Source organism: Oncorhynchus mykiss, chromosome 8, assembly GCF_057628025.1.
Source record: "Oncorhynchus mykiss isolate SJ-2025 chromosome 8, ASM5762802v1, whole genome shotgun sequence".
Taxonomy (NCBI): domain Eukaryota; kingdom Metazoa; phylum Chordata; class Actinopteri; order Salmoniformes; family Salmonidae; genus Oncorhynchus; species Oncorhynchus mykiss.
In genome coordinates, this window is record NC_143029.1 from 12,931,549 (window position 1) to 12,944,373 (window position 12,825).

Consider the following 12,825-nt stretch of genomic DNA (forward strand, 5'->3'; position numbering starts at 1 on the left):
GTTTATGATTTCGTAGTAAACTTTACAAATTGTACATCATCTTGTATGTTTAAGTGGAGTATACAAAGGTGTGAATTCACTTTGGTCAATCTGAACCAGGTTATGCAGGTCAACAGTGACGCAGAGGCTGGGTTGTCGTTGCTGCGGTTGTTGTTGTTGAGCACCCTTATTTTCCCCAAGGTGTATTATTAATAGACTTGTGTTCTGGCATCATCATTCACACTTACTTGGCGTAAGCCTTCTCCAGCAGAGCGCTCCAGAACTCGTTCTTCCTGAAGGACTTGGTGAACACCAGCTGGTTATTGGAGGTGGGGATACGGTCGTCCACCACGACGTCCACCCATTCGCCATAACGCCAGAACTGAGGGATAATGGAAGCAAGGGAGGTGATGAGAGGGAGTGAGAGCTGGGTTGTGTTCAGTAGGGAGAAAATGAGAAGAAAATATTGACACAGGGAGGTTCTACCTGTACTTTTCCAATTAGATCACAGAGTTTCATATTCCCATTGCAACATTTTTTTAAAGTGTGCCCTACTGAAGGTTCAGTGATTTATATTCAGTACAGGGAATATTTTTTGGCAAACATGAATAAGATGTAAACTCAGCAAAAAAATAAATGTCCCTTTTTTAGGACCCTGTCTTTCAAAGATAATTCGTAAAAATCCAAATAACTTCACGGATCTTCAATGTCAAGGGTTCAAACACTGTTTCCCATGCTTGTTCAATGAACCATAAACAATTAATGAACATGCACCTGTGGAACGGTCGTTAAGACATTTCAAACAGCTTACAGAAAGTAGGCAATTAAGGTCACAGTTATGAAAACTTAGCACACTAAATAGGCCTTTCTACTGACTCTGAAAAACACCAAAGAAAAGATGCCCAGGGTCCCTGCTCATCTGTGTGAACATGCTTTAGGCATGCTGCAAGGAGGCATGAGGACTGCAGATGTGACAAGGGCAATAAATCACAATGTCCGTACAGTGAGACGCCTAAGACAGCGCTACAGGGAGACAGGACGGACAGCTGATCATCCTCGCAGTGGCAGACCACGTGTAACAACACCTGCACAGGATCGGTACATCCGAACATCACACCTGCGGGACAGGTACAGGATGGCAAAAACAGCTGTCCGAGTTACGCCAGGAATGCACAATCCCACCATAAGTGCTCAGACTGTCCGCAATAGGCTGAGAGAGGCTGGACTGAGGGCTTGTAAGCCTGGTGTAAGGCAGGTCCTCACCAGACATCACCGGCAACAACGTTGCCTATGGGCATGAACCCACCGTCGCTGGACCAGACAGGACTGGCAAAAGTGCTCTTCACTGACGAGTTTTGTCTCACCAGGGGTGATGGTCGGATTCGCATTTATCGTCAAAGGAATGAGCATTACACCGAGGCCTGTACTCTGGAGCGGGATCGATTTGGAGGTGGAGGGTCCGTCATGGTCTGGGGCGGTGTGTTACAGCATCATCGGACTGAGCTTGTTGTCATTGCAGGGAATCTCAACGCTGTGCGTTACATGTGGTACCCTTCCTGCAGGCTCATCCTGACATGACCCTCCAGCATGATAATGCTACCAGCCATACTGCTTGTTCTGTGCATGATTTCCTGCAAGGCAGGAATGTCAGTGTTCTGCCATGGCCAGCGAAGAGCCCGGATCTCAATCCCATATTGAGCACGTCTGGGCCCTGTTGGATCGGAGGGTGAGGGCTAGGGCCATTCCCCCCAGAAATGTCCGGGAACTTGCAGGTGCCTTGGTGGAAGAGTGGGGTAACATCTCACAGCAAGAACTGGCAAATCTGGTGCAGTCCATGAGGAGGAGATCCAATCCAGTACTTAATGCAGCTGGTGGCCACACCAGATACTGACTGTTACTTTTGATTTTGACCCCCCCCCCCCCCCTTTGTTCAGGGACACATTATTAAAATTCTGTTAGTCACATGTCTGTGGAACTTGTTCAGTTTATGTCTCAGTTGTTGAATCTTGTTATGTTCATACAAATATTTACACATGTTAAGTTTCCTGAAAATAAACGCAGTTGACAGTGTGAGGACATTTCTTTTTAGTAGGTTTTAGTAGAGTTTAGTAGGTCCTGAGTCTACATATATCGATTGAATAGTTCCCAGGTGATTTTGACCATGACCATACAGTACCTGGAAATGGAAGATACCAGCGTAGTTCTCTGTGAAACTCTGGTCTGATGGGATAACTCTGTACAGCAGCTTGTCATTCAGTGTCAGACAGGCAATAGCAGCAAGCAGCCAGCAGTCACCTGCAGGGAACAACAAAACGTTTTGCCTCGAAAAAGAAAAAATGAGCGTTTTATTGTTGTACAAGTTCAGGTACACCCAGCCCATTTCAGTAAGCTTTCTTCCCTTTGGTGCCGAATGAATATGACCCTGATCATAGCACTGAAATCAACTGTATAATAGGACTATATAATAGGACTATATAATAGGACTATGTAGCGCTATGGAATGTGTATGTTCATTCTTTATTGACACTGCTCCTTGAGGTGTGATCTAGAGGGAATGAACCCCCAGACAGAAACAGTAGCCTACAGTGCTACATCTACCTACAGCAAAGAGGGTGAGACCATATGGTAAGTACATAGTACCATGGCTGAGTCAGGATCCCTATATGCTACTGACTCCTTACGCCCAGCTTAAGGGTATCTACTTGCATGGCTATTTTCTGAACTATGTCAAAAACATGGTCTGGTGTAGCACTGCGGCAGCCCCAGTGCGTTCTCAAGCAGGCATTTAGCAGATGTTATGGGAGAGGGGTTTCTGTTACACAGCACTCAAACACAAGTGCATGCCACGCGCGCAACACACACCCCACGCACGCTGTGCACACACACACACACACCCTGCTGCAGGTGTCAGTATTTTACAGTGAACAGTGTGGTTACTAGGGGGGTAACTTTTTGTCTCTCGTGCCTTAATTTCTCACACCATCTTTCCATCCTCACTGTCAACACGAGAGCTCCTTAATTGCATCCCCAGCTGTCTGTGCGTCGTAAACTTTGTCTGCCCTCTCCTTTTTCACTGTGCCGAGACACTATGGCTTCAGTTTGAACAGGGGCCGCTAATTAGCGAATGCTATTTGTGCTGTTAGATAACACCTGTCTAACTTTTGATTTTCTCACATCCAAGTCTGGCATGACTCAATGCTGAATCCTCACTGTCTACTTGTACTTGTCTACAGTACTCTACAGATGTTATTAGTCAGATGTTGCTGCTTCATACCATCGACCATGAGCATACTTTTAGCAACAAGAGTCTTACCCAGTGATGTCATACAGTGCATGATTTCTGTGGTCTTACCCAGTGATGTCATACAGTGCATGATTTCTGTGGTCTTACCCAGTGATGTCATACAGTGCATGATTTCTCTGGTCTTACCCAGTGATGTCATACAGTGCATGATTTCTGTGGTCTAACCCAGTGATGTCATACAGTTCATGATTTCTGTGGTCTTACCCAGTGATGTCATACAGTGCATGATTTCTGTGGTCTTAGCCAGGGATGTCATACAGTGCATGATTTCTGTGGTCTTTCCCAGTGATGCCATACAGTGCATGATTTCTGTGGTTTTACCCAGTGATGTCATACAGTGCATGATTTCTGTGGTCTTACCCAGTGATGTCATACAGTGCATGATTTCTGTGGTTTTACCCAGTGATGTCACACAGTGCATGATTTCTGTGGTCTTTCCCAGAGATGCCATACAGTGCATGATTTCTGTGGTCTTAGCCAGGGATGTCATACAGTGCATGATTTCTGTGGTCTTTCCCAGTGATGCCATACAGTGCATGATTTCTGTGGTCTTACCCAGTGATGTCATACAGTGCATGATTTCTGTGGTCTTACCCAGTGATGTCATACAGTGCATGATTTCTGTGGTCTTACCCAGTGATGTCATACAGTGCATGATTTCTGTGGTCTTACCCAGTGATGTCATACAGTTCATGATTTCTGTGGTCTTACCCAGTGATGTCATACAGTGCATGATTTCTGTGGTCTTTCCCAGTGATGCCATACAGTGCATGATTTCTGTGGTCTTACCCAGTGATGTCATACAGTGCATGATTTCTGTGGTCTTACCCAGTGATGTCATACAGTGCATGATTTCTGTGGTCTTACCCAGTGATGTCATACAGTGCATGATTTCTGTGGTCTTACCCAGTGATGTCATACAGTTCATGATTTCTGTGGTCTTACCCAGTGATGTCATACAGTGCATGATTTCTGTGGTCTTACCCAATGATGTCATACAGTTCATGATTTCTGTGGTCTTACCCAGTGATGTCATACAGTGCATGATTTCTGTGGTCTTTCCCAGTGATGTCATACAGTGCATGATTTCTGTGGTCTTACCCAGCTCTCCTTGACAGATGTCTGTCCTACTAGCTCCGTCTATGATGAACTGGGGGTTGTCACAGATTTCCTGCCAAACAAAGAACCAGAAGAACAGCTGTAGCCATGGTAATGTAGCCATGGTAATGTAGCCATGGTAATGTAGCCATGGTAATGTTGTTGGGATGTGCTACGGGGTGTGGAACGTCTTGTGAGAGGGTCAATCTATTATCAGATAGTACTATGTCTTCTGGGGAATATCTTGACTGTACCATGATAATAACATGACTTACAAAGATATCACGCTACACTACTAGATGGATAAATGATTGTCTTATGCACAGCTTGAAGGCCTAAAATAGTCCGGTGTACTTTGGCAGAAACTAGGGTTGCACATTTTGGGGAATATTCAGAGGTGGAAACTTTCCGTGGGAATTAATTGAAATATATGCAAATTAATATTAATCCCATTTAAATGTAGATGTTTTTTTGCATTGGAAATATGTACCATATATGGAGACAGAAACAGAAACCTTTTACCTTATCATAAGTATACATAATTGCAAATGATTAAATCCTTCCAATATATTTTTTGTTTTTGTTATGAATTGAACTTTCATTAAATGAGTTGACTCTTCCCATGGGATGATTTCACTGAACAACAAAAGAAGGGGAATATTGAATGATTCCCAATGATCTCCCAAAAACGTTTTCAACATACATCTGTAAAATGATAGTCTAGGAATTAAAGCTTTGGTTGTCTTCCTGTCAAGCTTCCATGTCTTCTCCCTGGACCTCCTCAATGTCCACTTCCAGAACATCAGACTCTGAGGCCTCATCTTTACTGTCACTTTCCAACCTTGTTGAGGATGGCTTGTTGTCAGGCTCAAAAAGCCTCAAATTTGCCCAGATGGCCACCAATTTTAAAATCCTTGTATTGGTCAGCCTTTTGCGTGCTTTGGTGCGTGTGTTCCCGAACAAGAACTAGTTGCCCTCTGAGGCGGCAGATGTTGGTGGGATTTAGAGGATGATGGAGGCAACAGGGGAAAGAGCCTCAGACCCACAAAGTCCCTTCCACCAGGTGACTGATGAGATACGTTGGCACGACTGCCATATTGGATCTGCATCCCAAAGCCCTTGCTTGGAAGTGTACTTCACCAGACTGCCAAGAACCTTGCCCTCATCCAGGCCAAGGTGGCGAGACACGGTAGTGATGACACCATAGGCCTTCTTGATCTCTGCACCAGACAGGATGCTCTTGCCAGCACACTTGGGGTCCAACATGTACACTGCGGTGTGTATGGGCTTCAGGCAGAAGTCTTCACGCTTTTTGATGTATTTCAGAACTGCAGTTTCCTCTGCTTGGAGCAACAGTGAAGTGGGCAGGGCAGTACAGATTTCTTCTCTTACATCTATCTGCAAGCAGTCTGAACATCAGACAGGATGGCATCGTCTCCCTCAATCCGTGCAATGGCTACTGCAATAGGTTTCAGGAGTTTCAGGCTGCTTACCCCTCTCTCCCAAAATACATCATCCAGGAGGATCCTCTTGATGGGGCTGTCCACATCGGCAGATTGGGATATGGCCATTTCTTGGAGAGACTCCTTCCCCTCCCGGAGACTGTCAAACATGATGACAACACCACCCCAACGGGTGTTGCTGGGCAGCTTCAATGTGGTGCTCTTATTCTTCTCACTTTGCTTGGTGAGATAGATTGTTGCTATAACTTGATGAACCTTCACATACCTAATGATTTCCTTGGCTCTCTTGTAGAGTGTATCCATTGTTTTCAGTGCCATGTTGTCCTTGAGGAGCAGATTCAATGCATGACCAGCACAGCCAATGGGTGTGATGTGAGGGTAGGACTCCTCCACTTTAGACCAAGCAGCTTTCATGTTCGCAGCATTGTCTGTCACCAAGTGCAAATACCTTCTGTGGTCCAAGGTCATTGATAACTGCCTTCAGCTCATCTGCAATGTAGAGACCGGTGTGTCTGTTGTCCCTTGTGTCTGTGCTCTTGTAGAATACTGGTTGACGAGTGGAGATGATGTAGTTAATTTTTCCTTGCCCACGAACAGTCAACCACCCATCAGAGATGATTACAATACTGCAAATCTGCTTTCTCTATGATTTGCTTTGACCTTCACTTGAACTCTGTTGAACTCTGCATCCAGCAAATGAGTAAATAAAGCATGTCTGTTTGGAGGGGTGTATGCTGGGTGAAGAACATTCAGAAATCTCTTCCAATACACATTGCCTGTGAGCATCAGAAGTGAACCAGTTGCATTCCTGCGTTCCTCCATTGAGTCAAAAAAACATAGGATTTGAGGACCTTGAGCTGTTTCTATCGAAAAGGTGTCTGATTCATCATTGTCACCTCAAATAGAAGTAGAGGGACCTTTGTCAGAGGCTGCTTGTTGTGAGCGCTGAGGGAACTTTATGCACTTGGCCAGATGATTCTGCATCTGATTTGGCACAGTATTTACAAATGTACACAGCTTTTCCTTCTACATTAGCTGCAGTGAAATGTCCCCACAGATTAGATAGCGCCTGTGGAATTTTCCTGTAAAGATTAGAAAGAAAAAGAAATACAATTCCATGTACAGATAAATTGTTAAGAAGTTAAACAACTCCTTTATAAGATAAATGTTTTAAAATGAAACATGTATGGAAACAGGTGAATTAACATTCCTCAGTAAGCCAACTCAAGCAAACTAAAACCCACATGGTAGCAAAAACTAACTAGCAGAAATTGTTCACAAGTTAGTAATGATTTAAACACACTTTTCTGTATGCTACTATTTACTAGTTAACAAAAAAATAATTTATATCATATAAAATATATTCACCCCAGCCAGTATTGTAATCAAAGCTTACCATAAAGCATGTAGTCCTTGGCTCAGACAGTGTAGTAGTGTGGGCTCAGTAGCATCTCATTAGTGTGCAAGATCTTGAGAATCAGCTGTACATGTGATGGAAGAGTGCACTGTGTGTGCAGAGGGTTGCAATTCCATTGAATTGGGGACAGTTTAACCAAAATATGCCACAACACCTAGAATTGCCTTATATGTATCCCACAATAAAAGTTCACTGTTATGAGCAATCTTTTTTGATGAATTTAAGCTTAATTTACCATGAAAAATTCCGGAAACATTCCGGAAATTTCCGGGAAAGTTTCCGATCCGTTGCAACCCTAGCAGCAACTAAGAGACGTTTATTTTATACAATCTCCTATAGTGATTAACAGGTGTTGCCCAGGCATAAAACGTTGGTCAAAACACATGCATTCAAAACTGGAGTTAACCTCACTTTATAATCATGTCTTCATGAGTGGAATATGAAGGAGGGATGCAAGGCCCTGCCAAAAAACTCTTTGCACAACCTAAGTGATAAGTGATAGATCCATAGGGAAAACATAGTAACAGTAGACCAAGTCATCTGCTCACAGCTATTTTAAGTGATACAGCGAAATGCAGTAGCGGCCTTAAAGTGGAGTTCTCATACCAAACATAGAAATAGTTATTCTACTGTATTTCTAGGATGCCAACAGAGCTGGGAAGGGCTGGCACAAAGAGGTATTGTGTTAAACTTTACATCCAGTTTTACAGTACAACGTAGCTGGTGACCGGATGTAAACTCTGTCATGTAAAGGCCTAACAGTATAAACATACTGTAGGTTTGCTTGCACAGTCATTTCAAGACAGGATTAAAAGTAGGAAGATCATGCACATAAACAAATGATACCACCTGGCAAACGCAGTGTGCAGGTTTTTCTTAAAAACGAAATGACAAAAATAGGAAGAATTTGCACCGAAGCAGTCTGGCGACAGGAAATTATATAGGAGAGAAAAGGACTTGACCCCTGGGGAGAGGACTTGACCTCTGGGGAGAGGACTGGACCCCTGGGGTTGTTTCAGAGTCTGGTTGGTTGCTCTTATTCTCCGGTTGGGTTGAAGAATACTAGTTACAACCATGAATGAGACAACTTAGTGAATTATGACCTCTGCCATTAAAAGCAGCTGTCACAGGTCACAACCTCTAGAGTTTTCCTACCAAGGGTTAATGTATTTGGTAATACCTCTGGACTTCTCACTTAACCTGGACAAATGGATGCCAAAGGATCTACATTGAGGGGAATGAGTTGAACTACAACCATGTTCAAATAGTTTGGCCTGCCTGTAGTGCAAGAAGGGTGGGCTTTGTGCTTTAGGGACTATTCCATTGGTTCCATTACACAAGAAAAGCTCAATCAAACACAGCTGAAATATTGTTCTAATATTATTTGAACCCAGGTCTTGAGCTCATTATTGACGATAGAGAAAGTGAAAGTCCATCTACAGTCCATAATAATGCCTGAATGAAATGTAATGTTCTGTCATTGGTGTGGATATATTTCCGTGTTTGTAGGAGTGTGTAGTGGTCACATCTTGTTTTATGGAAGCATATGTTAAAGCAGTATTGGAGGAGGTCATTATTAAAAGGGCTTGAGTTTCACGACTCAGTCATGGCTCAAGGGGACGAGTCAGCAAATTGACAAATACTTGGATCGGATCCATATGCACCAACATGATTTCTCCACACCTTTAAGTGTGCGAAGAACGATTGCTTCACCACCAACTTAGACCAGTCTTACTGCTGACCTTGTGAGAGAGTTGAACTCGCATGGGCTTAAAATGGTTCAACTTCATCAGTGCTGGTGGATTTATAAAGGTACAATTTTGACCCAATGGCAAATTTATAAAAAAAATTCTGTAACCTGATCAGGACCAAATTCCGGAGCTCCCCGGGGTGGTTATATATAACATACAGTACAGTAGTTCTAATTATATACACCATCTGGAAAAATAGGTTGGATATACTGTTGGTACATACCAAGACATCATCTTTGTCTTAAGATGTCTCGAGACATCTTGAGACATAAAATTAAGATGTATTGAGACAGTTTGAGACATTGCACATTTTCAAGACATCTAAATACATTTAAAGGTGCAATCCGCATTAGAAAACAATACAAAAGTGGGCCACCCTGCCTCTGTTTTGGTAAAAAGCTGAGGGATGGGCCTGGAGAAATGTAACCAATCAACATAGACAGAGCTAAGACTGACCAGCCAAGAGATCAAAATGATAGCTTTAACCATATTCTGAGGTTATACATTGTTTACACAAGCTTATACTTTAGGTTCTTATGGGGTACGAACGTTTAACTAAGCTCTTGAGGCATTAATATTCTTCAATAATCAGTGGGTACATATCATTAATTTATAAGTTTAAAAAAATGATGTAGCAACTGCAGATTGCCCCTTTTTAAGAAACATTTTGAAGGCATGTCTTTTAACTTCTCAAGGCATGGTCATGGATGGGTATATGTATGGTTGACATGGTGTGGTATAGTTTTGTACACATGGGACGAAAGCGTAACACAATTCAGACCAGCTTGAACAAAAAAAGGGAATCAAGTGTTCAAATGACGGCCTTGATAATCCAAAAAAAGCATTTCTTACCTCAGGACACTACATGAGGTGACTATCCCAGAATGAGTTTTAGCATTGTTTTAGGTGCTAAATCCCTGAATGAGGCAGGTGCAACGTTTGCATCTGATGCAAAGGCTTAGTAAATCTGGGCCTTCAACCAAGTTTTCAATATCAAGTTAGTAAAGATCTGAGTTATGGTGGATAGAATGTCAGGTCAGCCTGTCCACTCCAGCAGTAAACCCCTCTTTGGCACCTACCTCATCACATGAGGTGCCCCATGGGTTCACAGGAAGGCTAACCTCATACCCCTGATTTAGACCTTGGATAATGTTGACCCTTTGGCTTTAAGTTAAACTTGGTCACATCGAGGTCAAGCTATCATGACTGGAAGTCAGTAAGACACCATTAGTCCTGTGACATTCCATGACTGGAAAACATCTGAGTAACACCAACTGTGGGCTTAAGCAATTTTATGCACTAACATGAGTCACTCCAGATTAGAGCTTTTGCTAAATGACTAAAATGTTCCATAGAAATGCAAACAGACCCATGTATGAGCCTTCACAATGTCTTATTACAAGGACTCTTGTGAGGTTTATAATATGTTATCTCTCTTTGAAGTAAAATGTTCAACTGACTCAAAATGGATGTTATTGTATTTAGTCAGGATCATCAAGAGATGATAATAAGACATTGTAAGGGATCATGCATGCTTACGACAAGTGTTACGCAATATAACAGCATTGTGATGCATTGTAACTGCATTACACTTGCAGGCTTTGAGGTAACGTTACCCTATCATTATTTTCATCTAGGAATGAGAATCCACCAACAACTACAACATAAGATTCACATACTGTTGACTTACTTGAATACCAAGACTGCAAACTCAAAAATACACTGGTTTTGCCAGTCGGAGAGTCTTGTAACAGCACACTGCCTAACAAGACTGATTATTGGTTGACTATAATATCCCAAATCTCCCTCTGCTCTCTCGCTGTAAGCCTCGTGGCGTGACTGGCGGTACTGTAGTGAGGCCTGCCTGTTGCAGAGTCTCAGCTGTCTGTGATTCTAGAACCTGATGATCCGCAGCTATGAGCCTACAAATATTCAGCAGAATTGCTCTCGCTTTCCCCCAGGTTATTTACCAGAAGTGATGTCATAACAATGTTTTTGCAGCTAATGAAGAGAGATTTGATCTTAGGCTGAGTGATAATACTTTACCACAAGTGGGTTGCTGTTTTTTAATCTACTTGTCTGCAGCCTTCAGCCCTAATATGTTTTTAAAAAAAACTTTACACACTTCATCAAGAGCTGGGGTGGTAGGTGTAACAGAGTAGGTCCCATCCCTGGCCCGACTTGGGCTCAAACCAGGGACACATTGACCAAAAGCATTTCTTACTCAAAAAGGACAGAGATGTTCTTTAGTAGAATCTAACTATCTATTTATTTTCCTTTTGTGATACTGTGGTCCAGTCTTTATTGCAATACAAGTTCCAACCTTGAGGCAAGGTGTACTTCACCCCTGCTAGTGGGAAAACAGATGGCACTCACCGTTGGGCGCTTCCACTCAAATTCAATGGGAAATTTGCTGCTGTACCAAAGAGAGGAATCATTGGGTGGAAACAGAGGGTCTTCAAACAGGACTTTCTTGTGTACGTATTTGTCTCGCAACTCCAAGAAGTTCTTCAGGCGCTTGGCATCTTTGACGGCCTCGTTTCTGCTCAAAATGGCAGTATAGATACTGTTGCTGGCCGTGAAGGGGTAGTCAGTCTTACCCTCAGGTACATCAGGTGATGCTTCAGTTTCCAACGCCACCTTCACTGAAGTTTCCTCAACAAGGGCCATCTTGGCTTTGTTTTTCCCCTTATGCGTGTCCTTGTTCCCCCTATCAGTGTGAGCTGCCCCCTTTAGTATGTACGCTAGTCAGTCCAAATGAATGAAAGTGAGGATTCTTTTCAGATTTCAATGCAAGAGCATGAACTTGCAAAACATCCCTGATAAACTTCCCTTCGTCCTTCCTCGTGCTTTCCTCTCACTCTCAGTTCCTTTATATGCTGGGGGCACTCACAATACGAAACACACCCTCCAACCCACACTCATAAACACACACTGATACTTTTGCCTTTGCAGGTCTATAAATAGGCCCCTTGAAAAGTGGGGAGGAGGCCGCTCTGAAAAGGACTACCGCTCCGAACATTTCTAAGTCTACAGTGTAGGTCTACAATTCACTAGGTGGGAGATGGCAGATTGGGAAAGCAGGCTTGGGCGTGGGCAAGCAGGCCCCACATACCAATATTATACATACCATGTAATGATACCTACACTAACTTTACCATGTCTCTCCCTGATATCAGCTACAGTCAAGAACAATTTTGCTGATTGAATTTGAGTTGTTGGGTTGTGAAATGGATGTGTGGTGGGCCTGTAGTGTAGCTGATGAGGATGATGAATTGAACCTGTGGATTGCAAAAGCATTTTCCATGACTCTCTGTCGTTCTCTGTGTCCAATGTTTAGTCTGTCCATCTGGGTGGTGTACACTGTGGCCTTTACCAGTATGCCCCAGGCAGAGCATTGATAAACATGAACCGTATTGATCTGAGGGAAACAATAGCCATAGGATAATACAGTGCCATCAGAAAGTATTCAGACCCCTTCCCTTTTTCCACATTGTTACATTACAGCCTTGTTCTAAAATGGATCAAATAAAACATTTTCCTCATCATTTGGAAAGGCACTCACCTGTATATATAAAGGTCCTACAGTTGACAGTCATGTCAAAGCAAAAAGCAAGCCATGAGGTCGAGGGAATTGTCCATAGAGCTCCAAGACAGGATTGTGTCGAGGCACCGATCTGGGGAAGAGTACCAAAAAAATGTCTGCAGCATTGAAGGTCCCCAAGAACACAGTGGCCTCCATCATTCTTAAATAGAAGAAGTTTGGAACCGGGCAGCTAGACTCTTCCTAGAGCTGGCCGCCCTGCCAAACTG

The 12,825-nt window shown here is 43.1% G+C and overlaps 1 protein-coding gene across 3 annotated transcripts in view; it reads right to left on the reverse strand.

Moving 5' to 3' along the window:
• capn3b (calpain 3b) overlaps positions 1-11,860 on the reverse strand; it is a 34,854-nt gene extending 22,994 nt beyond the window's left edge. For all 3 annotated transcript variants that reach the window (XM_090242590.1, XM_090242588.1, XM_036984787.2), the window contains exons 1-4: positions 11,389-11,860; positions 4,385-4,454; positions 2,156-2,274; positions 228-361 (exon numbers count right to left, since the gene is read on the reverse strand). In XM_090242590.1, coding sequence (XP_090098716.1) covers positions 228-361; positions 2,156-2,274; positions 4,385-4,454; positions 11,389-11,682 — 617 coding nt within the window. In that variant the 5' untranslated portion in view covers positions 11,683-11,860. The remainder of the gene's footprint in view (positions 1-227; positions 362-2,155; positions 2,275-4,384; positions 4,455-11,388) is intronic.
• Positions 11,861-12,825: the final 965 nt, after the last annotated feature.